The sequence below is a fragment of the Podarcis melisellensis genome (genome assembly GCF_964234715.1).
Source record: "Podarcis melisellensis genome assembly, chromosome: 6".
Classification (NCBI taxonomy): Eukaryota; Metazoa; Chordata; class Lepidosauria; order Squamata; family Lacertidae; genus Podarcis; species Podarcis melisellensis.
In genome coordinates, this window is record NC_138538.1 from 68386520 (window position 1) to 68413727 (window position 27208).

The window sequence follows — 27208 nt, forward strand, 5'->3', positions numbered from 1 at the left end:
GGCCACTTTAGGAAGAGCAGCTCTGATTTGGGGGCAGAAGGACAGCGGCCTACCTGGTTTATGAGAGGCAGGTGGCTGATTGTAATTCCGGGCGACGAAATTCCTTATGTCTTGAGCTGCTTTAAGCAGAAGCTTCGTGTAATCCATGGAGCCAGGTAAGGAGCAGCCTTGTGCTGGCCTTAGGAGGCAGGTGGACGAGGAGAAAACGCCTTCTCCAGTTTGGGTTTGGTTTGTCACGACTTCTCCCGGGTTTCCAAGGGATTTGCCTTCTATGGGGACCTTAGGGGTAAAGGGCGAGTAAGGCATAACCACAGCGTTTTTCTTTCTTTCTTTTACTTTCCAAAATAGCAATGGTTCCTTAACTTCATTGCTTTCAAGTGTTTAGATAGAGCTCTACTTTATTTCTCACTCCTCCTTCAATGAGCTTTGAGCGCCCCACCCCATTGCAGCAAAAGCAAAGCCTCTTTTTAAGACATTTGCAATGTTTTGTCCTCCAATTCAGTAGGTCATTAAAATCATGTTTTCAGACGTCCTAATCAGCAGGCTGGCAATGTTAAGAGTAGGAAAAGTTGTTTCAGGATAAATACTTTTTAAGTTCCTTGCTCAAGCCCAAACTTGCTTTCATTCAGCGCCCCCACCCCACCCATTTCACTTTTTCCACCCACCCGCCCTCATTCCAGCGTTTATCGCATTTATAAATGCGTGGTTTGTGTATGTTGGATCACAAGCAACGGGTTTGCAGACTTTTTTCCTTTTCTTTTTAACGTCCTCGCTCTCAGCACGTTTATTTGGAAGCCGCTTCCACTTATTTCAGTGGAGCTTACTCCCGAGGAAGCGTGCTCAGCAGCTCCAAGGGCTCCCTCTCCTTATATAGCTCAAGAACCTTCGCATCGGGTCTATAAATACGATTCATTCCCCCAAAGCGGCAGGTTTCTGGAGTTCTGAACTACGGTTCCCAGCATGCCTCCCTCCTTGACAGCTTCTTTCTGATTGGCTGCCCCGTGTTCTAGTTGGAACTCTGCATGTGGCTGCCGCTGTGCTGGGAGGAAGGCAGCCTTTTGCTGGCTATGTATGCATGTATAAATGAAAAAAGGTAAGTGAGCTCTGCTGTGTGCTCCGTTTGCAATGGGGTGTTGTTGTTGTTGTTTGGCCCACTCCTTTTAATTATTGCCTCCCCCTCTACCCCCAGTTCTTTGTTCCTGACCCAGTTAATGGTGAGCGCTTCCCTAAAAGCAGCTGCTTTTCAAAAAGGCATGTTTGATATTGGAATGTGTGCTTAGGAAGATTTAGCCAATCGAAAACTGGAAAAGCAAGACTTGGGGATGCACCGAGTATGATCCCGAAGGGATAAAGAAAATATGTTCAGGGAGGATTACTACACACTCGAGAGCTGTGAAAACACAAGTACTGTAGTGATTTCTACCCCCTCCCGTTTTATGGAAACACCAGCTATTTCTGTTCCTCCTTGAGAAGCTTTGATGTAGTCGAGCAGAAAAGTGGAGGAGCCCTGATGTGCGATATATATATATATATATATATATATATATATTATTTTAATTACAATCTTTCATTAAATGTTTCCTTTCAGGCAACTGATCCCCTCCAAAATCATTGCAGAGAGAAAGAAAGAAAATGTTAGCATTTGGTTTATTCCAAATCCCTTTTGAATTCTAGTTGCATTGCTGCATTATTTTTAAAGTTTGTTTTGCATGGTGTGTGGGAAGCTTCCTTTTCTTCCTCTCATCATAACATGGTGTTGGCACTTTGAAGGATGTTAAAAGCTTTGCAGCTTCTTGGTTAAAAGCTGTTTAGGGATTTAGGACTACACATTAGATGAATGACTTCTTAGCAGGCTTACTTCTCTATCTGTGTGGGGTGTTTGTTTTTTTTAAAGAATAAAATAAAAACATTGTTTTGCTTGATTTCACTTCCAATTCTCACAACATTTCTGAGGATAGACTTAGAGACAGAAAGCTTTTTTGGCACTAAAAGTTACGACACACCTACAAAAGCATCATGCCCAAACTTTACTCCCTTCCCACTCAGCTGTGTTTTTCAAAAGTATAAATTAAACAGCCTATGTTCAGGTGCACAATATAAAACAAGGAAACTGACACTAAATTCTCCCTGTGCCTACTACATACATTCATATTGCTGCTTTTAAGCAGCTGTTGTTGTTGTTGTTGTTGCTTTAAAGGTAGAACACCCAGGCAGTCAGGGAACTTACTGGAAGGAAATTCACGGAGGATAATTGAGCAGCTTCAGAATGGAAAGAATGAGGGGGTGTGAGTAAAAAAGATGAGTTCTCTTTATATCCAAAACAAACACATTAGATGCACCTAATATGGAAAACTCTGAACTCTTCTTTGTGGCATTTGAGAATGAGGATTGTGTTAAGCTTGCTTGAGGTTATGACCGCTTTGGAACACGGGTCATGGTATTTCAGTGTTCTTTCTATACTAAAAAAGTTTATTTTTAAAAAATACTTTTTAGGAAGTTCCCTGTGAATTCCAGTAAAGTGTAGTTAGGTTAAGAGCTTGAAGCCAATAGTTGTGTTCACTGACCATTCTCTTCCTGTAGGTATCTTCTGTTGCTCTTAAGTAAATATGTGTTTCTTTAGACACGTGTTTAGAAGGGTTATAGCCCACTATTTGATTAAATGAACCTCAAGGTGGCTTACTACATATTGTAATAACATGCACACAGGCACACCCCCCCCCAACCAACCAACCCTGGGACTCCAGAGCTGAAAGCCTTTGACCAGGACACCAAGATTTCACTTCATGCCTCTCAGGAAGAATGCCATGGCAAGGGGGAAACCATCCTATCCAGTGCTTTTTCCCTAGAAAAATAGGTGCTGGTATTCACCATGAAGTTGTTACTATAAGTGCCACACCTTTTAACAACAACAAAAGAGGTGATGGTACTGCGTATCCTTGAATGCCCCCTGGGGAGGAAGCACTGATCCTATCCCCATCCACTAGCTAGAGAAGGAGCAGCTGCACACAGCTTTCTCCCCACTCAGGGCAAAAGGTTTTCCAGTGCTAATTTATTATTTGTGTGGAAAATGTTTAGGAAGAATGAATGGGTGCCAATTGCAAATGCAGTATCGGGCAAACTTGACAGTTCCGAGGTTTTTAAGATACCGTAAGTGTGCTAAATCAGATTGTTCTCTGGGGCATCACAGTTCCCCCTCTCCCCATCACTCTGGCCAGCAAGACTCTGGACTGCAGGGAAGCGCAAACCGGCCCCATCCATTGACCAGGGGACTTAGGGCTGCTGGACTGTCTGGTTTTTAGGTGTATGCATGGGATCACACCCAAAGATGAGAGCCAGAATGTTGTAGTGGTTAGAATCTCAGACCAGGACTTGGGAAAACACAGGTTCAAATCCCTACTCAGTCACAAACTCTAGGTGACCTTAGGCATGTCACCATCTGTCAATCCTAACATAACAGCCAGGGTTGTTGTGAAGATGAGATGGAGGTGTTTGTGTGGAGAACCATGTGTGCCACCTTGGAACTCCTCGGAGGAAGCTGGGATATCTTGCCAGTTCCCTTGAGGATATAAAACCAATTAGTATATGTAATGGTTATATGGGGTTGCTCGTGCGTAAGTTGCCGCCACTCCTGGCTAGGTTGCCTGGTTAAACCTTTACCTGGCTGGACAGCCCTTCACTTCGTGGCTGTTTCAGTCGCTAGCAGAATCCGTCAGTGGGCGTTTCTTGAACTTCTTCCAGCAAACAAGTTCTTTGATGCCAAGTCTACGCCTACTTTCCCTGCGCGGAAGTCTTCTGCGCAGGGTGGGTGTGGGTAGCGGAGGACCCGTGCTCTCCCCGCTGGTCTCCGGCGAGGAGTCCTGGAGCCCCCTCGCCGATTCCCCCATGTGCCCCCTTTTATCCCTGGTGTTACGCTGATTTCCTTCCCCAGCCGATGAGCTCCCTCTCTCCCTGCTGGGCCCTTCTCCGGCATCGCTTGGGAGCCTTGCCTCCACCTCTGGCTCCGATATCAATTCCCTGACAGTATATAAAGCCCTTAAGAAGTCAGGACCAGTTTACCTACGCGATCATAGAATCACAGAATTGGAAGGGGACCATAAGAGTCATCTAGTCCAGCCCTCTAGAGTGCAGGAATCTTTTGCCTAACCACCTTGCCCCACATGTGTCCACTTGACTGTGCCAGTTGACGGAATTGGCGCTGCTTACAGGTGCTGCATAATACCCATTCCACATTTGTGAGAACTTGATCATTTTAGTTTGGTAGCACTTACACTTAGGAACCCCCTTCCTATTGAGATCAAGCAGGTGTGTTCACCATACTCTTTTTGGCACCTTCTTAAACGCTAATGTTTAGACAAGCCTGCCCAGATGCTGAGAAAGCCGAGGTAATTTTAATCTGTTTTAATATTTTCACTTTTGTATGTTTTAAAGTACTGTTGTAATTTTGGTTTTCTTGTTTTATCATTTCGTAAACTGCCTTGAAGGTTGTTTTTCCCCTCATTCAAGTGGTGTATACATTTTATGAAATAAAAATAAATCTGTGCTTCAAGATGCTGGCAAAATGAATTTCTCAGACAGAAGTAGACTTGGGGTCTTCTCCCATTTCATCAGTATATGCATATCCATATAATTCTGTGTTCCTTGTCTCCCATTTTCTAAATTCATAGTCCTTTCCGTTCCTCAGCCTTTTGAACCCTCTTTTCCATATTACTCTGTTAAAAAGAAGCCCAAAAAACCCAGTGCTTACTTCTCTAAATTTAACATAGTACAGTGGTACCTCGCAAGACGAAAGGGTTTTTCGCTTTTTGCGTTGCTTCGCAAGACGATTTTCCCTATGGGCTTGCTTCGCAAGACGAAAACGTCTTGCGAGTTTGCTTCCTTTTTCTTAAAGTCATTAATACCCAGTGAATCCGCGCTCCGCAAAATGAAAAAATCGCAAGACGACACAACTCGTGGAACGAATTAATTTCGTCTTGCGAGGCACCACTGTACAGCCAGAATTGACCCTGGGATTGCTCTCAAGAACAAATCACAACTGTTGGTGCACGGGAGCAAGGGGAAATGTGGTGTGTGTGTGTGTGTGTGTGTGTGTCAGTCAAGAGGTGAGCAGTTTGGGCAAAGGCAGAGTTACCTACCTGCTTATTTATAAAGCTGGTTGAGAGATTTCTTAAGGTGGCTCCTGCGAATAAAAACAAATAACAAGAAGCAGACACTGAAAAAATACAGTCATATCTCAACTTACGAATATTGTGGGTTGCACATTTCCGGGCTGCGGACCGCGCCGAACCCGGAAGTCCTGGAACAGGTTACTTCCGGGTTTCGGCACATGCGCAGAAGTGCAAAATGACACCATGCACATGCGCAGACACGGCGCTTCAGGCTGCGAATGCTGCGGGTTGCGAACGTGCCTCCCACACGGATCACGTGTGTAATCTGAGGTATGACTGCACATTGATAACCAGCAGGAAAGCAGTTTAAAAAAGAAAAAAAAAACCTTTGAAAACTCCAAGCAGCATCAAATTTACTAAGGCAAAAAGGCTTGGGCAAATTAAAAACCATTTTTAACCCGGCACCTTAAACCAGTGTTAAATTTGGTGCCCGGTAGGGAGCTCTGGGCAGAACATTCCAGAGTTTGGGTGTTACCATGGCAAAGATCTGGTTACCTCTAATGGTGAGATTACCTGCAAGAAGGACCTCTGATGAATGATCCTAACAAACCGACAGTCCCCTGCAGGAGCAGACAGCACTTTCAAAGCTTTGGAATCGCCACCAAGAAACCTCTGCTTTCCAATTCACACACCCGCCATAACAGGCTGCGCTTCAATGAAGTCGCAAGTGGCATTTAAACAGGTGTCGGTCATGCTAAGCCATGTTTTGAACAAGCTAAAACTGTTACCTTTCCCTAGGCTACAGCTACATAAATCTGCAAAACTATAAAAAGGGCTGGCCCAGATTCTTGCTAATTTGGGGCCCTATGTCCAGCAATGTGTTTGAGCCTACAGAGAGCTGGGTAGAACCTCATATAGAGTCTCATGTATCCTGTAAATACAAACATCCTGACCAGCTGTGGGGAGTTGGGTGGGTGGCAAATAACATCTCATAAGTACCCAAAGCACTGCCTGACCTGGTTGTTTAGGCATGCTTATGTTACAGAGTATGACCTGGGTCGGTCAGTAGTGACCTGCTTCCCTGGCCGGACACCTCACTACTTATTAGCTCGGGGCTCATTCTTAACATGTAATTTTGGTGCAATAAATGAATAAGAGAAATGAAACATTTGATGTTAAACCATATGAGGAATGTGTATACAGTCATGGCTAACGGCCCATAGGGATGCCTGGACATGACTGGATTTCAAGTCTTTTGGCAGGGATGCAGATCTGTACCAAGGGACAATTACCGCGTACCTCTATAGAAACTAACAATTCATAATTGCCTTTTTTATTATTTTGCATGTGGCCATGGCTGGATGGATGGGAGTACTAATAGAATTCTGCACTGCCTTCATGAGGGAAAAGTAATCATTTGGTTTTATTTCATGCCCACAACAGCAAACGTTTGGTTATATCCTTAAATGAGAGATCTATCCAAATAAGCTGGTTTGGGATTAGACGTCTCTCCTGAGTTGCATAAACATATGCAAATCTTAAATACCTGGGGCTTCGTGCCTACTTTGAAAATACAGATGTAGAGAACCATGAAAAATGGTATCTTGAGTTTTCTCACTTCTATGAAAACCTTTTATTCTGTTCACAAGGGTGGTAGTACAGTAGTAGTAGTAGTAGTAGTAATATGTTTTGTTTAGGTCACAGCAAATATTTTTAAATGGTGTTTTCAAGATAAATCCATCCCCACCTCTCTCTTCAAAGAGACTTAAAGGCAATCAAGAAACAACAAATAATCCTTAAGAAAAACCCAACATACACTCACATTAATAAGTTAACAATATCCCTAACTAATAGTTCTGCCTTTGTCTACCTATAAAATCAGCAACTCAAAACAAACTCGCAGGTTTGAATTTCTCTCTCTGCTTTTTCAGTCAGGTTAACGATGGATAGCATTACTTGACCTCCCCACTTGCCAGGAAAAAGTTTCTTTTGCCTGTTTTTTTTTTTTTTTTTACATCACAGGAGTGGAGTAGCTATTTCTTCTTTCCTCAGCTGCCTTCTCTTGCCTTTTTGCTGACCTTCCACCTAGAAAGACTAGAAAACCCAGCTGCAAAACTTGCAAATCAGCCTTGCTTTGCTACAGCTCTGAGCAAGCTAGAAGGTCCCCCTTCTCCAGGCTTGCTAAAATGGCGGGAAAAGTGTCTTGCTTCTGCAGAGCCACCAAGAAGCAGTCCATGTACACGCTTCTCCCTCACCTTAGAACTAATTGCCCCGATACCATCATGAGGACAAATCATCATGAAAGTTCAATGAAAAAAGACGTTTGAAGGAGCCCTGAGTGAATAAAGGATAGCAATTTCTGGCAAGGCAGGCAGTGTTGAAGGAATTGATTCCCTGATGAAATTGCCCCAGCTTCACTTTCCCCTCAGATTAGCACCTCACTACTGCTGCCTTGAGGCAAAGAAGTCAGTTGTGAATCTCCATTTTTGGGTCTGTTTCGACTTAATGTGCTTTCCTACTAACCGTCTTCTCCTCTTGCATTGCCACAAAGAGAAACTGGAAGTGATTGCTTATATTTTTCATTAACCACAGCTTACTGTTCTGTCTGAACTCAATAAACTGTGGATGACCTTAAGTATTGTTAATGTAAACGTACCAAATTTAAACCACATTTTTTTTAAAAAAATTAAAAGGCAGTTGTACCAGAGCCCATAAATGAAGTCAGTTCTTAAGTCCACCCCCTGCTTTTTTAAAATTTAGCAAGGATGGCGTTCAGTGACACAAAAGGTCTTCTAGCTTGCAATCATTGCTACCAAAATCATTTTGGCAGGAATGGGCAGAGAACATCTTTAAAAAGTCAGCTATAGCCCTGAAGACAGTTGCTGCAGCTTGTGTGTGTATTTCTTTTCCACAAATGTTGACATGGATAGAAATATACACATGGATACTGTAAATTAAAATTACCTCACTAACTGGAGCCCAAGAGAAATAACTTAACTGATATTCTATTCATTGCTGATTTTTTAAAAAAATTGCCCTAGAACTCCAGGAGATCCCAAAGAATGTTTATGGAAAAGGTATTGGTCCCGGTTCAGTTGTACGTAATAACATCACTGTGTGGAGGTGAAATGAATATTCCCATGCAAACCCAGCCCATTTCGTGGGGCCTGGATGAGTCGCCATACTGATAGGGATGTATATTGTCATATGTGTTGCTGATGCCAACTGTGAGAAACCTACCGTATTTTTCCGTGTATAAGACTAGGTTTCCCCCCTAAAAAATAATGTCAAAAATTAGGAGGGGCATCTTATACACGAATATATCTCCCCCCATTTTCTTAAATCTGAGTCCCTAAAAATAGGGGGCGTCTTATACATGGGGGCGTCTTAGAGACGGGAAAATGTGGTACTTTTCTCACAAGAGTTACCTAGCTGGATTGAGGCAATTGAAATTGGACTCAGTACACTATATTGATGCTTCACTTGTTGCATAAAGAACTCTATGATGTTTGTGAGTCGGGTTATTTGTGCTTCACCCGTGGAATGAGAAAAATACAGAGAATACTGATGTTACGCTTTTTTTTAATGTGAGGGTGGCAAATAAATTGACTGGTGTTGGGGAGAAGAAATAGTGTAGCTGAGTATCATTTTTACTCTTAGCAATTTGGTAGATTGTATCGCACATTTCATTCCTCTCTGCACAACAATGATATTGTTTGTATTTCCACATTATTCATTACTGCATTTATATCCCACGTTCCCCCCACGCCCAGGAGCTCAAGGTGGTGTACGTGATTCTTCCCCTCCTCATTTAATCCCAACGACCCTATGAGGTACATTAGGCTGAGAGACATCAACTGGCCCAAGATCACCCAATGAGCCAAATGGGAATTTGAACTCTGGTCTCCCAGGTCCTATTCCGATGCTCTAACCACTATACCGTACTGGGTCTTTGTAGATGGGGAACTGTGTCTGAGGGGAAACGTCTTACCCAAAGGCTGCCAAGTGCCCTTCTGATCAAGGGGACCTACACTGAAAAGTCTTAGTGCACAGTCCATGGCCAAAGGAACACACTTCATGCCGATTGACAATATGGCGGTCTCATTTGTTGAAGCTTCAAACAGAATTTACCAAGTTTTCTTTTAGAGATAATGTAATTTGAAGATTCATTGGTGGGTGATGCTTCCCCACCACTTTTATCTGATTTTATCCGATTTTTTTCAAGGAAAAAAAATCAAGGTTTGATCTCCTCTGTTGAGGTACTCTTTAGCTACAGCTTCCAAGTCAGTGTAGTTTTCTTCTTTCTCATCTTTATTAATCTAGCTCCTGACATAAAAGATACTCCCGGCCTCCCCATGCTGTCCATTGACATGGAGAACAAGGAAAATGGATCTCTCGACACAGAAAAGTAAGTGGTTCCCTTGGGGCAGTCATTTTGAGAACAGTCAGTGCCATTTTTTTTGAGAAAAAGAGGTGCCGGAATTCACCACAAACACCTCCCTTGTTCTCTTAGAGTGGCAATGGTGCCCACCTGGGAGGTGCCAGAACCCACCTGAAAGGTGCCCTGGTTAGAGAAAACACCCACCAATATAGCATCCCTGTTTTGTCGGGATTGAGGTCAGTGTATTGGCCCCTCATCTAGTCTGTCAGTAATCTCCAGGTACTTGATTTCAGTATTTCTACCCACCACCAGTTGAACTGGATGAAAATACGAAGTATAGTTTGGTGTAATCTGTGCAACTGACGGCATCTCACGCCACAGTAAGTGACCACAGTAAGTGGCTTCATGTAGATGTTTCGATAGCATGGGGTAGGAAATATGACCCCTGCAGAAATGCATAGCCCCACAGCTGTGGGACTGCAGGAATCAACTCTCCTGGCAGGAGCAGAGCCACCTCAATCAGGTGTCTGAAAGGACACCATGTTTGTGATTATTGAAAGTCACAGAGGAGAATTAATAGGGACACACACACACACGGTTTCTGAGTTCATGAACCTGGTCCAGAATTGCGCCTAGCAACCCAGTTGGCATTAAAATGGCAGTATTTGTCCTCTGTGGTTTGTGTGTTGTGTCGTTTATCCATATCTTACTAGCAAAGCACATGCCATAGTGATTGTTCTTTCCTTTGATGTCTTAAATGCTTCAACGCAATAGTGTTGTTGTTATTTTAAGGCATTCTGCGGTACAAATCAACAGTAATTCATAGTGTTGACTGTGGAAGACACGGAATATATCAAGAGGATGGTGGGAATTCATTTATTCCTCTTCTCTTCGCCATCCTCCTTGGTTTGAGAAGCCATTGGAGGATGAAATTTCGAATAAGGAATTGGCTCCTTTGAGTGCATTTGGAACTGCCTGCCAGGAGGTGGCACTGTAGCAACAGTCTCAGGGTGGAAGTCCCATCTGCAGCTGCATGAGCTGAAAGGGACATCGGATTGCATCTTGTAATCCTTGTTGGTAGTTTATCTCGATGCCACTTGTGGTGGTAAATGAGAAGTTTCTTTTGCATCATGGACCTAGAACTAATAGGTTCATAGTGGACAGAGACAAAATATTTTTGTCCTATAGTAAACACTTGAGAGTTCGTCAACAAGGATACAGTAGATGGTATTTCTTTGCTGACTCCTACAGCCTTCTGATATTAAGACTACTGAGCTGTAGTTCTGATATTAAGACCACTGAGCTGTATTTCAGTGGTGGAGTCCATACCTTGAAATAATCCAATCGGTTGCACTTGGTGCTAAAGGGTTGATATATAATATTTCGTAAGTGTTCTAATGTTCTTTGAAAGTGGCAGCTGAAGCTTTTCACAATCTCTGGCATAGCCAGGAGGAGGAGTTTGCAAGCTACTTACTGGGTAGCCATGCTGCACACACACTCCCAACAGAATTACACTGGATACTAATTAGCTGTCAAACCAGGTTCTTTGGATCTGACCTATAAAACCCTGAAAAGCTTAGGAGCAGGTTACTTGAAAGAGCACCTCTCCTTTATTGCTCTGCTCACCCATTGCAATTAGCTGAGGAGGCTGTCCTAGTGGTGTTGCATTTTGGGGCAACCAGAAAAAAGAGCCTTCTCTGTGGTGGCACCCTCTCAGTCAAAACATCTCCACCTTGAGCTCAGATAGGTGCCAACATTATTAGTATTTCAGCCCCTGTTGAAGACATACTTACATACCAAGACTTTGGCCAGTGCTTAGTTCCAGAATTCGACGTCAATGTTTTGCATTGTCTTGATCATTGCTGCCTTATGTCCTCTGTTGTTGTAGAGGCTGTTGATACTTTAACGTTTTTTTCCTTTTGTATTTTGCACTGCCTTTTGCTGCCATATGAAAGGTGGTGTGACAACGCTTAGTTCAATTAAACAGTGTTTGAGGTTGCATCCAAACTTAATCTTAACTATGGTTTGTTGAAAGAAGCTGGCTCCCTAAACTGCAACTTGCGAAGTTGCTTTGTATCAAACCAACTATAGTTACAATTAACAGTTTGTGAGGTCCAGGTGCCTGGATAAGCTGTGGATAATCAAAAACAGAAGGCAAACTTCCCAACTCTTTACAGCCACATCGGAAAAACAAGGGGGGTGCATACACACTTTGTGGGAGCTGGCCTTACAGTATTCCTATCTGAACACACCTCGCATTTGCACATCAACATGATTGCTATTTGCTGGACTAATTATTTTAGATACTAGTTCATAATACGATAGCATAGGTGGAAATTACATGTTGCATAATTTATGCATCCATCAAACTTGGGGAAGGGGAACCTGTGGCAATCCATATGTTCTTGGACTACAACTCCCATAATCCTTGACCACTGGCCTGGGGCTGAATGGAATTGTAGTTCAACAGCTCAGCTGGTTAGAGCATAGTGCTGAAATAATGCCAAGGTTGCAGGTTCGATCCCCGCATGGGACAGCTGCATATTCCTGCATTGCAGCAGGTTGGACAAGATGATCCTCAGGGTCCCTGAGGACAAGATGATCCTCAGGGTTGCCAGTTTAGATGCACATATTTTTCTCTCTCAGCTCTCTATGCATTATGTTGATGAAGCTATGTTGTAATACCTAAGTACATAACTTATCTACATAGACTTCATGTAGTTACCACAAGATGGTGAAAGAGCATGTTCTCATTCCACCACGTTGTTGTTTCGTAGGCTCCAGTCTTGGCAAGCATCTTCCATTAATTTTTAACTCCTGCTTGGAGATAACCAATGCAATCTGCTAATATGTAACAAATATCCATGTATTACAATTCTAAGCACCCTCTTGTAAATCCCTTTCAATTAGTAGCCTTGTATCAGGTTCGCAGCAGAGGAAATCAAAACCAGACCAGCTTAGATTAAATCCTTTGCCCTTCGGCTCTTATGATTAGGAGTTGGATGCTAATGGAGTCATTCCTTTATTTTTATTTTTAAAAAAGAAACTATGGGGAAGCATAATTAGCTAGTGCAGAAACTGAGATGCCTACATGTGATGTATGTCTTCCTCTATTAAGTATTTGTCACTTTGCGGCAGTGATTACAAGTAGGATTTCAAACTGTTGTCAGTCCATGGTGGGGCGGATTGGGCTGTTGTTGTTTGAACGCTGCATTCACATGGCAGCTTATTCCACCCCCCCCCCCCCGTTAAGCTCTGCATTATATTTGAGCTTTCACACGGCATAGAAGCACTTCTGGAACTAGAGTGCCAAGTTCAGTTCTCATCTATGTGTTATTTGCTTCTGTGGGGGGTGGGGAATCCATGTGGAATTGACTGCTAAATTTGTGCTATACAGTGGTACCTCGGGTTACAGACGCTTCAGGTTACAGACTCCGCTAACCCAGAAATAGTACCTCGGGTTAAGAACTTTGCTTCAGGATGAGAACAGAAATCGTGCTCCGGTGGCAGCAGGAGGCCCCATGAGCTAACGCGGTGCTTCAGGTTAAGAACAGTTTCAGGTTAAGTACAGACTTCTGGAACGAATTAAGTACTTAACCCGAGGTACCACTGTATTCCACTGTAGTTCCGGAAGTGGATTTTTACATCCCGTGAAAGCTCAAATATAATGTGAAACTTGAATAAACTGCCATGTGAATGCAGCCTAAGCAAGACTATTTACTACTGCAACATGATGGCAATAGAAGAGATGGAAGGAGAAGAAACTAGCAGGGTTCCCCCCGCCTAATGATTGCAGTTCTAACCAGCATAACAGCAGCATTGCATAAAGTTAATGTACTTGAACCGCCCCTTGCCAGGGTTTTGCTGAGGTGGCTGCTGCTGCTGCTGCTGCTTCTGAAGCAACGAATCCCACCAGTGATTGCAAACCTATTCAAAAGAACAGGCATAAAGCCCTGAGGAGAAGTCAGCAGTTCAGGGTTCCCTGGTGCTCAGAGTGCCTTTTGGAAAGATTGGGCTGTGGCTTTCAACTGTGCTAGAACACAGGTTTTCAACCTTTTTGAGTCCAAGGCTCCCATGACCAACTGTCTTCTTTCTGCGGTACCCCTGTGGGGCTCAGGAGCCCAGTTATGCCACCCCTTGCTTGCAGAGCTGGCAGCTTCTCACACTTTTTTGAACACCCTCCTTTGTGGGGTGTTCCCTCAGCCTCCTCTCCTCTCCCCTTGGGAGTCCTGCAGGCAGCCGCAGCTGCCACCCCTGGTCTCTGACCTGCCCCAAAGAGAAGTGCCTCCTCACACTGCCCCACAGGGGCCTGGAAAGAGGATGCCCCCAGTCTGAATGGCCAAATGGAGACTGGCCAAAGGTGAGGCTAGCACCTTACTCATCTTGGGTGGCAGCAGCGGGCGCTGCAGGACCTGCATGGATAGGCTCCCCTTCTGCACTGGGCCCTCGGCTCCCCAGCAGACATTGCACAACTAGCACAAGAAAAGCCAGTGCAGTGCCTGCCTGGCCTCCCATTTGTCTGTCCATTCCCAACAGCAAGGGCTGGTAGACTGGCCTGCTGGGCTCCCTTGCCCGCTTGCTTGCTTGCTTACTCCAAGGCTGCCTCAGCTCCTGGCATTCAGCACCCCTGGCCAGCCCCAGAGGCACCATTCACTTGCAGAGTTTGTAGCAGGGCTGCTGCAAGAAACAGCTGTGCAAGCCTTTGTGAGGCAGAGACGTGAGAGGGCATCAGAGGGAAGGGAGGGAAGGAAAGAGGGACAGAGGCCAATGTTGGCCCGCAGCATCCCTGACCATCATTCAAGGCACCCCAGGGTGCCACAGCACAATGGTTGAAAACCACTGAGCTGGAACAAAGTCCCTCTCTTGGGCGTAATGGTTGTGGGCTGCTGCTACTGTTTTCCCAGGCAGTTTTGACTGGGTAGTTTGATCTCTCTCTGGGCTGATTCTCGGCTTTGTGAGCACTCTCACAGCTACCACAAGTATAGCCTATACTGGAGGTGTGAACAACGTGCGTGTCTGTCCCCAAGTGTCCAATTTGCTGCATGTGTGAAAAGTTTCCAGTTTCCCTCAAGCTTCGCCTTCTTTGGTTTGTTCTATTTTATTTAAATGCCTCTGCAGTCCATTTAATGGTTTAGAAATCCCCCTAAGTGCTGCACAACATAAAAACAATAATTCCATTAAAACAAAAAAATGCAATATAAAACCAGTAAAACGGTCGTATAAAAGCAGGATATTTTATGAAAAAACCTTTATAAACTGCCCTGCATCCACATAAGCATGAATGTGTGGGCCAGTTTAGCACATCAGGAAACTGATATTTAGCTCTCCCGTTCCATCTGCAGGGACCAGTACGGTACTGATAGTCTACTGTATTTAATGTGCAAGCATGGAATGGTGCAGCCACCAACCCCATGATTATGCTAGGCTGGCATCTATTTAGGATTGCAATCGCTCCATGGAATTGGCACATTCCTGCTTTCATGGGTGCGCTCTTGAGCTCTTCCCCCCAGGTCCCTGCAGCAGGAAAAGAAGATACTGTACAGCTTGCCAGTTGATGAGGAGAATGGTTCCGGTTCTGTTTGTTTCCTGTTGCATGCCATTCCCAGTGCAAAATGACAAGGCTGAGGATGGGTAACTCAGCAGACCAGCCTTATTGCATTCCTGTAGCAGCTGGCTCATGTACATAAAGGACTGCATTTCAGATATAAGCATATACACAATAGCGGAGTCAACAGGTTTGTGTAGTAATCTTTGTTACGCTTTTCCAAATTGTACCGAACATGCTACACTTGCGTAGCCAGAACCTCCAGAACTCTGTCATGCCCTTCTGTTCATCTAAGTCAAGGGAGCAGGCCGGCAATATTGCCTTTCCTTAACAGTGCCTGCGACTGAGGTCATGTATGCCAAGTGTTTTTAATACTGAAAAGTGCTATAGAAATTCGAATGTACTAATACTTCACGGAGTGCCAGTGTGGCGTAGTGATTAAACTAAGGCCCGGGGGCCGGATCCGGCTCAATCGCCTTCTAAATCCGGCCCACAGATGGTCCAGGAATCAGCGTATTTTTACATGAGTAGAATGTGCCCTTTTATTTAAAATGCATCTCTGGGTTATTTGTGGGGCATAGGAATTTGTTCATTTTTTTTTCCAAAATATAGTCTGGCCCCCCACAAGGTCTGAGCAACAGTGGACCGGCACCCTGCTGAAAAAGTTTGCTGGCCTCTGGATTAGAGTCTTGCCTTAAAAGAATCAAATGGGTTTCTAGTCCTTATGACTGTGACAGTACTTGAAAGGGTGTGGTGAATCTCGGAGGCTAAAGGAATGATGGATTAAAATTTCCAAGAAGCAGGAGCTCATTGATCCACACATCTCCTTAGTGAAGCAGATTAAATTATGCAGAATAATAAACATTGTATGACAAAGCATGAAAATTAACTCACACACAAATATTTGGTTGGATATATAATTCAGCTTTTTGAGGTGCACCGTTTGGGTTAGCTTGGCATAAAACATCTGTCTTAAAAAAAGAAACAAAAAATACCACTGCAAGCGACACTGTTTCTGCAATTGCAAGAGCCGTGCACAGAAAATGGCTGTTTTCATCATGAAGTTATGCAGGAAATGCCTTAATTAAGCCCCTGGAGCCGCTTACTTGGGAAAAACACTAAGAAGCCCCATATTTTGCCCAGCTGATATTCTCCCTAGAACCTCAGGATGGCTTCTGGATAATGTAAACAAGCCCAAGGTTGACGCATGTTCAGGGACACCTGCCCCAAGATAAGATCCCACGTATACAAGCTTGTTTATTATTTATTTAAACAATTATATAATTCATTATACAGCTTTAGGCACCAGGCAAAAACGTTCATTTTTAACCAGGCCTTTGGTTGATTTGATTGACATCCTATGCCCTTTTAAAATGTGGGTTTTTGGGGGAGGGGGTTATTGGGTTTTTGTTTTTATTTTGGTTACCGGTACGTATTTTGTGGTTTTATATTTTGATTTTATTCTGTGAACCGCCCTGAGATCTCCAGGTATAGGGCGGTATATAAATTCAATAAATAAATAATAATAATAATTGATATACCACTTTACTACAATGAGCCTAAGTGGTTTGACAAAGATACAGTGTGTGTGTCATTTAAAACTATAACATCAGGCATCAATTGAAATACGGTAGCTGCTGGAATTTTTTTTTTTTTTTAAGTCTTCATTAGGTGCTGGAAGTTCAATGGGATGAAAGCGTCTGTCTGACCTTAACTGGAATAGAGTTCCACAAATTCCACAAGCTTTTAACTGTTATTGTAAGCCGTTCTTGAAAGAAGACCAAGGTGCCATGCTTGCATTCTGCAAGGTGGCTGCAGGGATAGCTACGTACCGAGAACGAATCTTCACAGGAAATTTGACCACATGTCTCCCATACTACTTCTGAATGCAGTTTACACGTGCCGGGTGTGGCAGCTCTGTAGTGGGAAACCTGCGGCCCATGTGGTCCTGGACCTAATTTCATGCAGCCCAAATTTCATGTGGCTTGCAGAGATGGGTTGGCATAGCAGGCATGGCCAAACTTGGCCCTCCAGCTGTTTTGGGACAACAACCCCCATCATCCCTAGCTAACAGGACCAGTGGTCAGGGATGATGGGAGTTGTAGTCCCAAAACATTGTAGGGCCGAGTTGGCCTATGCCTGTTCAACAGTGTATTTGCTTTTGTTTGTGGAGCCGATTTTTTGCATGGATCTCCTTTGCAAAGAGAAATACTCTCTACCCCACTTGTAAAGTAAGCCCAGCTGACTTTGGGTCTTTGGTGGAAAATCCACTGACTTTGGGCCTTGGAAGCACAAGAAAGAAATCAGTTTGTTGGTTTAACCCAAGAAGAGCGCATGCTTAAAATCAGCAAGGCAGTTGGGAAGGTTAGAACGCAGGTGAGCTTGCCTTTCCTTCCTTATGGTGAGTTTCCCTTCTCTCTTAGGGAGCAATAAGTTACTCAGCACCTGGTACATGTGTGCGATGCACAAATATTAACATTTGCTTGCATTTTTTAAAATTTCGTAGCTTGGTAGAGAATGGAAGACCACCTGATCCTGCTGACTGGGCGGTTACAGATGTGGTGAATTATTTCAGAACAGTGGGCTTTGAAGAACAGGCTCATGCTTTTCAAGAGCAGGTAAATCTGTTTGGACAATCCACCTTGTAACTGTTTGCCTATGCGCCTGGGGACACTCCTAAGAAGCAGTGTAGGCAGTTGTCACAGAAGGATTAATTAGCTGAATTCTTTGCTTCTGCTCTAGAAGACCAACATGGCATAGTTGGAGGGGAGGGGCATGTTTGTATGATTACGCCTGTAAGGCTGTGCACACTGTTTCTAAGAGTAAGCCCCAGTAAACTTAGCTGGACTTAACTTCTGAGCAGGCATGTCTAGGATTCCTTATTGGCAAAACTGCCTGGCTCTACCACATTTGTGAACTTGGGCATAACGCTTAAGGCTGCAATTCCACCCAATTTAACAGTCTTAAACTTGCTGGCAGATCAAAACACAGCTCCCAATCTGATTACTCATTTTGCAATGCAGTTCAGGTGCGCAAAAGTATTGGGTGCAGAAAAATATGTGTTTTACCGTCTAGATGCTCATAAAATGCATGGGAAAGCATGGGAAAATGTGTATTTTGAGGGAAATGCATACAATATAAATGCAAATATTTGGGGCGTTCTTTTTTTAGAAGAAAAAAATCACACCAAACGGGATGGAACGGAGTGCCAACAAAAATGAAATGGATGCATTTACAGTATAATCCAAATCCAAGATCCACCCGGATGGATATTACTAAGCAAGTTAGTAATAGGTGGGTCGTGAGTTGTCCCAGCTGAGCTGGTCTAGTTCCCTCCTTCTGGTTCAGCCAAGGATATGCTAGCATAAGTCTTTCATCCTGGCTGAGGTGAGGCTATGCTTTTCCAGGGCTCAGGTATAATAATAATAATTTATTATTTATACCCCGCCCATCTGGCTGGGTTTCCCCAGCCAGATGGGCAGCTTCCAACAAAACACTAAAATACAATAACCTATTAAACATTAAAAACTTCCCTAAACAGGACTGTCTTCAGATGTCTTCTAAAAGTTTAGTTATTTTTCTCTTTGACGTTCTGGTGGGAGGGCGTTCAACAGGGCGGGTGCCACTATCAAGAAGGCCCTCTGCCTGGTTCCCTGTAACTTGGCTTCTCACAGCGAGGAAACCACCAGAAGGCCCTCGGCGCTGGACCTCAGTGTTCGGGCAGAACGATGGAGGTGAAGACGCTCCTTCAGGTATACTGGACCAAGGTAGCAAATCTTTCACTGGTGTAACTCCCCAAGGATGACACTGTTTCAGTTCGTGTACTGTTTTGTCAAGCAAGCACAAATTACGTAGGCTTACCTTTAAATGTGAGCTGAATCACATTATTCTTATTCTCATTCTTCTTATTATTATTACTATTTATTTTGTGCAATCTTTGCATTTGCCAAATCCAACCCATGTGTGACTTCTGGTTTGTGGAAGAAACCCAGCAAGCTTCTTTTGCTGCACTGCCACTCTGATCAACCTCCGCACATCCTTTTCGTCTTCACTCTCAGTATGGATTTGGAGTCATTCATGTGTTTGTTTCTCTGTGGAAGAAAATGATGGGCGGCTGGATTTCTCCAGCACCCGGTTGTGGGTAGGCGAGAGTGCTGAGGCTTTTACCTGAAATGGAGATTTGGAAAGGAATGAAGATCTTCTCGTAGACTGGAGACTAGCCTTTCCCAACAAAGTGACCCCCAGCCAAGCTAGCGGGGCTGATGTGAATTGTGGTTGTTCGAAAACAAGTGGAGGATACCTAGTTAGGGGAAGCTGCGTCAGAACAACCACTCTCCTCCCTCCTGTGCGCTGGCCCAAAAGGAGATTGCTTCAAGCTGTAGCTGGGGACATCAGAAAGCCTGGCTGCCCCTATCCTCAGTTTCTAAAAAAAGAGAGGGGATGGGAGGTTGATTTGAAATCACATTCTCCGACCCCTGATGCTGGATGGATGAGGATGTTGTTACCTGAAATGTATTCTGCCCACGCTCAGCGGTGCACTTGGAATCTCCTGAGTCTTAAGTCCTGGTACCCAAAAACTGTTTGGGGCCGACCTAAACCCTGCTGCCAGGATGATGGCTGGTGTCGATCCACAGACCTGCTTTCAGACTGACTCTGTGATGCAGCTAACATTAAGTAATAACTTGAGTCGGATGCTGTTGATATGTTTTGTGTAACCGTAGTACTACAGTTGTAAGTTGGTTAATTGCCGTGTTTGGATTAGCCAGGTGATGAAAACCCTGCTTACCCAGCAGGGTTTATTTACTCATCCGGACCTCTTATGTAAGGCATCCTCCAAGTTCTCCTGCCAAGGAAGCTTGGCTGGAAAGGCACAGCAGGACCAGCAATTAGACTGGCATCAACTGCTAGCCTTGAAATCGCAGAGACCCTGGAGGGAGCTAGTGCTTGATTGGTGGTGTGTGCAGTTCCTTGAGAGAGCACTGCCTTGGCATGGGAGGATGTTCTGGCAGCAGCGATGATGAAGGTGACCTGAGGATGCCACAGTGACGAGGCCAGAGAGAGCGTTGGGACCCATCCCTCTTTAGATCCATGTCCTCTGCCCTGAAGCCCATTAACTTCCTCTGCGCCAAATGTGCACAGCTACCTAGAGGGAGAGGGGGCAAGCAATGGGAAAGTCAGTGCTTTGCCTCCTTGCTGCTTGCATGTTCCAAGAGGACAGAGGGAACGGCAATTGGAGCACAGCAAGGAGAGGAGCCCAAGAGGCGAGGGGGTTGGGGAGGGAGGGCCCTAGCAGAATTTTGAGCTTTGGCAAGGTGCCCAGAAATTCCTCCCTCTGGTGCATAGGTGAGGAAAATATGGCATCTTCAGGATTTGCTGGTAGGAAGGCAGCTTTTAGCAATCCAGAACTCCCAGTTAAGATTGCCAGCCTGTAACAGCAGCCTTACAAAGACAAAACGTAACCCGCACCATTCTAGCCACACACCCATTGCTGACTCTCTCAGGGCATACCCGTACTCCTGCCTTTTCCTTCAGGGGCCCTTCATTCATTACTGCAACGGTGTAGGAGTCGCTTTCCTACAACTTCATCTTACTTTGTTGCAGTAATATCTTTACAAGACTGGCACAAACATGGCTGGGTTGACTGTGTTGGCTCATTACGCCCAGTTGCTTCCCTCCCTTTCCGGCTGGGCACTAATTAGATGGGAAGGTCTGTTCTTTTATTACATTTATTTGCTGACCTTTTGTTTACCAATCGCTTTGCCTTATTGCCATCACTGCAACCTAGCAACCCTGGTGAGTCAGTCAATGAACTTTCTGGATCCTCGTGACCTCGCTGGCAAGGAGGTCAAACATAGGGAAATCAGTTGCAAGACTATACATGAGAGCAATTTCCCATGATCCTTAGCCAAACTTACCCTTGCTTCACTCCTGAAAATGAAATGGAGGTGAAAACCTCACAACCAGGGGTTTGAACTTGGGTCTCCCTACTCTTAGTCCTACAAAACTTAGTCCTACAAAACTTTGCAGCTGTTTAATTAGCCAGTCACTTTAATGGTTATTACTTGCATTTTCAGTTGTCTTCACCCCACCGCCTTGATATTTTTATGATACAGCTGTACAAAAATATTCTTAATAGGTAAACAAAACTGAAACAACACAGCACAGTTTAATAGTGAATTAATTTCAAAACGGCAAAATATCAACAAGGGTTTTGTTTTTTTTGAAAGGCTAGAGGGGATATATACAACACCAAGAGCAAAAGCAACGAGCCCGGCTATCAAGGAACACTTGGTGATACATAATGATTTTTAACATCTGTCTGAAGGCGTGAACAGAAATCGGCTACTCCCACTATGCTCGTGGGGTGTGGAGTCTTCTCCCTATATATGGCTGGTTTGCGAGCAGTGTATAGTCACCACGGCCGTAGAAAAACCGTGGGTGGAAGATTGCACCTTCCACTAGTAGTTGGTGAACAGATTTGGTGGGAGTGGAATCCATGTTGCTATAGGGAGGTCCTGTAGGGAGGAGAATAAAGGGAACGCAATTCAGGGTGCTTGTTTATTGTGGATGAGTGTAAGCACTTCTAACCATGAGCTGTTCGCTAAAGCTCAAGATGCTGTTGGGATTCTGAATATGCAGGCAAGAAAAGTTCCCTGTTGATAACCAAAGTGAAAATCAGCAAACCAGAAGATGCCAAAACTTTACTAAACAGGAGCAGAAGCCAGCCAGATACAAATGCAGGAGCCATTCATACTGGAAACGATCCTTTCAGATACCATCTGCTCTGCATGCTTCTAAAAACACCCCGACAACCTCAAAGGAAATTATAGAGTTTTAATTTTCATTATCTGAAGATAGTTCTTTCATTAAAATTATCCCAACAAGTTGCTAGCATGCTGTGTCTACAGCTTTGCTATTATGTCTGCCTATGGAAAACATATATCTTGGCAATGCAGCTGGCTACGTGGGTATATGAATAAATGCAGATCTTTTCATATCTTGTACTTTAGCAGAAAGTATAACCCCCCTGGCCACTTTCCGAAATCAAAGTGCCTTACATCTGTGCTCATCCTTATACTTCTGTTATTCTCTGATGTCATCGAATTCTGAAGGGCGAGCATCCCACCCTCATAGCCAATGAAATTGCCGTATGCAAATGAAAATGGCTGAAACCTAGCAGTTGGCTGATGTCATAGCGATGTCACAATTTCTCCCTGACAGTGGACTGTTTGAACCATTTTGAAATCAGACGTTGGATGTTGAAACAGCTTTCCCCCCCCCCCCGCCCCCAACCTGTTTGTCAGTGCCCCGGATATCGGTGTTAAAACCCTGAGCAACGGTGGTGCACACAAAGACATGTAGCGCTTCATGTTATTTCAGGCCTGCCTTCTTTTGGAAAATGTACTAATAACCTTTCGACTGTGAGACTAACAAGGTGCCAGGACGTAATCGGGATATTGTTCAGATATTTGCCAAGAACAGACGAAGTGGATATTTATGCTTAAGACCATTGGAAGAAGATGGTGAATTATTACGAAGTTCTGGGAGTGCAAAAAACCGCGTCTGCGGATAACATTAAGAAAGCCTACCGGCAGTTGGCCTTAAAAGTGCACCCAGATAAAAACCCAGGGAACAGGGAAGCAGCAGAAAAGAAATTCATAGAGCTCTCTAAAGCGTACGAGGTCTTGTCTGATACTAAAAAGAGGGATGCCTATGACCGATCCCGCAAAGGAGACGGACGTGAGAGAGGGTGGCATGAAAGAGGCAGAGGTACATGCAGACATGGTGGGTCTGGAGACAAAGAGAGAGACAAAGGACATCTCGACGCCGAACCGAGTTTCCACAGATCCCCCCTGGATGTGCGCAAGGGGGTGGACACCTTTTCCCTGAATATCTTTGACGACCTGCTTGACGACATTTCCAGTGACCAGCGAGGCCACCACGGAAGAAGAAGAACCAGAAGTGACAGCAGCTTTTCCGTCTCTATCAGTGGGGTGTCCCCCATTGCAGGAACCGGCTTCACTTCCTTTGGCCCCGAGATCACCGGCAGCTGTTCCTGCACCGCTCTCCACAGTGGCAGGAAAGGAAGGTTCAAGTCCATCATTACCACCAGCAAAGTTGTGGATGGCAAAAAGGTTGTAACCAAGAGAATTGTGGTGGACGGCAAGGAACGCGTTGAAGTTGAGGAGCAGCCCATCTGTTACTGACGGGCTCCCGGCTGTAAATTGGTAAGGGGCAACTGCTATGCTTGGGTACTGAGCTTATTAGGAACTTGGGCTGTGTTTCGCATTGTGTGATGGGCTGGTGGAAATACTTTGTGGTGCTTGGCGGTTCGGGAAAACCTTTGGGCGAGCAATAGCTTATTAGAAAAGATTCCCCCAGTCTCATCATGAGCTTTATTTAGGCATGCGTGGGGAGACTTCAGCCCACAAGTCACACTTGGCCTGCAAAGCTCTTTTTCTCTAGCCATGCCCATTGGCCCCACTCATGACATCATATGAACCCCAACGGTTGTAGAAGTACCAAAAATAAGGTGAGAGGTGCTGGAACTGCGCTCTGGCACGCTCTGGCTGAGAAAAACAACAACAAAGCACCGAGGATTATTAACGATGTCTCCTGATGAATACACCACTCGGTTCCCTAAGTCTGCATCCTTTTGTTTTTGTGAGATCAAACACAGGCACCTGCACGAGATCAGGCATATGATGTTGACTCAGCATCATAAAGAGGCACATCACTCTGTTGTGTCGCTTCTGCCCAAACCAAAAGGGTATGTATCAGGATTAGCTTATGCTAAAAGTTGAAAGTTGTGTGCTGCTTGTGGACTAGCCAGCAGGGTCAGAAGGGAGAGAAACATTGCAGGTGTCTGTCCACTAAGCGCTGGGAAGTTGAAGTGCTGCTTCCCAGCTCAAAAGTGGTACCTCATATTATGTTATTGGTTCAGTCAGCATTTTTCCCTGAATAAGTTTTTGGGCAGCAGCTTCTGTGGCAGTAAGTTGTTAAAGGACCTTATTCAGCCTGCATTCTCCGCAGAAACAAATTGTGAATACCTATTCTTCTTAGAATGTTTTTGTATCTCCAGTCAACAAGCATTGATTGAATGGACTAGAGATTTTTCATTCTCATTGAGTGGCAGCGTTTGTGACCTCTATAGCTAAAAGCCATACATATTTATAATTGGAAAGGGTTCTGCGTATAGAATTTTTGTGGGTTATTGTAATTACAAATGTGGACATGCTTGTGGCTTTACTAATACTGGTTACATCTTCATGTATTTTGTTTGTAATGGCCTGAGAGCTTGAACAATAAATTTTATTCAATCGCAAGAATCTGACCGCAGCAGAACAGGCAGGGGCGGGATCCTAATTGGCATGTTAGGCTCATAAAATACTGAATTCATAGATGCAAGTTTAGCTTGTCAACATCATTTTTGCCGTGTGTGATTTATGGAAAGCATAGTCTATTAAAGTTAATTGAAAATATAGTCAGGTATGTGTCATTAGTTACATTTTGAATGCTAAACTCTTATCAAGATTAAGTTTTATTTTAATATTAGCTGATGCCACACTTTCAGTCTAAGGTGTTGGGGATTGGGAACAAATAACAGCACGGCCTTTTAATTAGCAGGCCAATATAAGATGTAAATCACAAGTATAAGGAATCTCAGATTGGTACAAATTGGCCAGTCAGTATACTGCCACTCCACACAGAATCTCATGGTGTGCCTTCCTCAAGCAAGCTATACACACAGCTTTTTGGTGTGATAGTACTCACTGGTATCTAGTACCCTCACTGGTTTTTGACTGCCCACGGCAGCCATTTTGTGCTTGCACAGAGACCACACTTTCACCAAAATAGGAGTATTTTAACCTCATTTTTTTTTAAAAAGCACTTATATATGGTTCTTGCTCATAACACTGCCCCTATACTTATATACTATACAGGCTCACCAGGGGTAAGTGTTGTAAGTAAAGACACCGTGGCAGTTTGAGGTTTGAGGCAGGTAAGAAAACTATACCCGATCCATTAACTGCCCTTAACGGTCACATGTTTGGCTGCTTTCTGACAGCTGCTATACCATAAGAGTAAATTTGGGTCAATCGAGGTTTCCTGTATGTGGCATCACCTGCTCCCAGTTCACTAGAGCTGCTTCTACACCAACTGGAGGTGCACAAGAGACAAGATTTTTTTATTATTAAAAAAGCTACCAGAAAGGAGCGTTCAGGAAAGGGGCATATAAGAATAGGAGTGGTGAGGACTTTGGGGGAGTTGTGAGGGAGAATGGTGGTTGGAGACCAGTGGAAGGTTTTGTGTTTTCTTGGAGTTCCCATCCACTAAGGCAGACTATACCAAAAGAAAGAAGCTAGCAGGTGAAAGACCAGAAGCTACTGTTAAACATGAATTGCCCACTCACAGGAAGCTCTTCCTTTATTTGATTTCTCCCTTACTTTACACTTTCTGGTCCTCTCTGAGAACCACCAGACCCATGATGGTTCCTCAGTGTGACGCAAGCCCAGGAATGACCTGGACGTATTGGTACAGGAAGTGGAACTATTTCTCAGGGACCACACTCATTCTCACATAATTCCTCTGGCTGGCATGGAACCTTAGTCTTGGTTTAGACCTAGCCCAGGCTTCCTCAGACTCGGCCCTCCAGGTGTTTTTGGCCTGCAACTCCAATGATCCCTAGCTAGCAGGACCAGTGGTCAGGGATGGTGGGAATTGTAGTCTCAAAACATCTAGAGGGCCGAGTTTGAGGAAGCCTGACCTAGCCTGTTCAGAGGAAAGGGAAGTAGCATTTTCTGGATCTGAAGACCATGCTGGCCCCTTTGGAAACAGTACAGACCTGGGCACCTGGTGATGACTCTGCAAGCTGTTCCAGTTCCTGGGTTCATTACTTTCTTGAGGTTTTTGACACCCTCTTGCTTTCATAAATTGTCTGACATATTTATTGATTTCCACCCTTAGGAAATTGATGGGAAATCTTTACTGTTGATGACGAGGAATGATGTGCTAACTGGACTTTCATTAAAACTGGGACCTGCACTGAAGATCTATGAATATCACGTAAAGCCTCTACAGACACAGCATCTCAAGAACACTTCCCTATAGTGGACTGTCAGATGGGGACCATGTTGTGTCTCTGGTATTCAGAATAAATAAGCAACTTTGGTTTCTTGTTGATGGAACTTTGTAAAAAAAAAGAAAAAAAAGACTGTATGTGTACATAAAGAGTTTAAACCAAAATGGCACTGATATAAATATATATAAATATATATTTATAGATATATCCTATTGGATAGCTTTAGCAATATGCTGTATGGTGGTTATTGAACTGATGGGAGGGATGGGTTTCTCACTGTTCCATCAAGTATACGACCAGCTCAATAGTTTTTCTTCAGTGAGATAAAAGGTAAGTAAAAACAGAAAGGTACTTGTTAATGTGAAAGCTAGACAAAAAACACTTGATTCTTAGAATTACTGTTTGAAAGGTAAGGATGCTATTCACCATAAATATCTCTTGCACGTGACTCATTGGGCATAGCATAGCTTAGAGGGATGGAGCAATCCTAGGTGAACCTCGAGCTTCTACGCTTCCTTCTTCTCTAGCGCACCCACCAGAAGAAGCTGGGAATCTTCTACCTTTGCTTTAACCACAGCCTGTTCTGTTTTCCCAACTTTGGTTAATGTTGACAATGGTTTGTTCCAGCTTGATCCAACCATAGTTAAGATTAACCACAGTTTCTCAGTTAGGAGTATGCAATAGGCTGCTGTGGAAAAAAATGGAAGAAGAAGCTTTCCAACGCCTTGTGGCTGCACCAGAACAGGAGAGGGTTGGAGAAAGTTTGATGCTTGGGCTCCTGTTAAGCTCTAGTTTGCTGTGGCATCAAGACATAGCCACTGAACCTCAGTAGTACTGTTGCACAATTCCCTTTTGCTTCAGTGGTGCTTGCACAAAATTATTTCACAGTGGATTGTGCTCGGATTTGAAAGTGGATCGGAAGGGTGTGGATCAGCGGAAGCTGACATTTCTTTTTAGAGTCACAGCTCCTTTGTAACACTAGCAAGAGGTTCCAAATTTGCCAAAATCACCCTTTTTTTGCAGAGGGGTCCTATTTTTGACCTTATTAAGGTTTGTTCATAGCATATTGTAATGTTTAACGCTGTGCATATGAG

General features: G+C 44.1%; 1 protein-coding gene across 7 annotated transcripts; it reads left to right on the plus strand.

Annotated features, from left to right (window-relative positions):
* SAMD13 (sterile alpha motif domain containing 13) lies at nucleotides 1-26203 on the plus strand. 7 transcript variants are annotated; one of them, XM_081914316.1, is made up of 5 exons: nucleotides 1-155; nucleotides 2198-2285; nucleotides 9429-9513; nucleotides 17538-17649; nucleotides 26000-26203. In XM_081914316.1, the coding sequence occupies exons 2-5, from the start codon at nucleotides 2267-2269 to the stop codon at nucleotides 26141-26143; spliced, it is 360 nt and encodes a 119-aa protein (XP_081770442.1). In that variant the 5' UTR covers nucleotides 1-155; nucleotides 2198-2266; the 3' UTR covers nucleotides 26144-26203. The 7 variants fall into 7 exon arrangements, with proteins under 7 accessions (XP_081770442.1, XP_081770443.1, XP_081770444.1 ...); XM_081914317.1 differs by lacking the exon at nucleotides 2198-2285 and having other exon boundaries at nucleotides 2-155; XM_081914318.1 differs by lacking the exons at nucleotides 1-155; nucleotides 2198-2285 and adding an exon at nucleotides 979-1093.
* The last annotated feature ends 1005 nt before the right edge of the window (nucleotides 26204-27208 follow it).

Coding starts and splice junctions, on each gene's coding strand:
- SAMD13 (XM_081914315.1), top strand. CDS start 22,552: ATGGTGAATTATTACGAAGTTCTGGGAGTGCAAAAAACCGCGTCTGCG.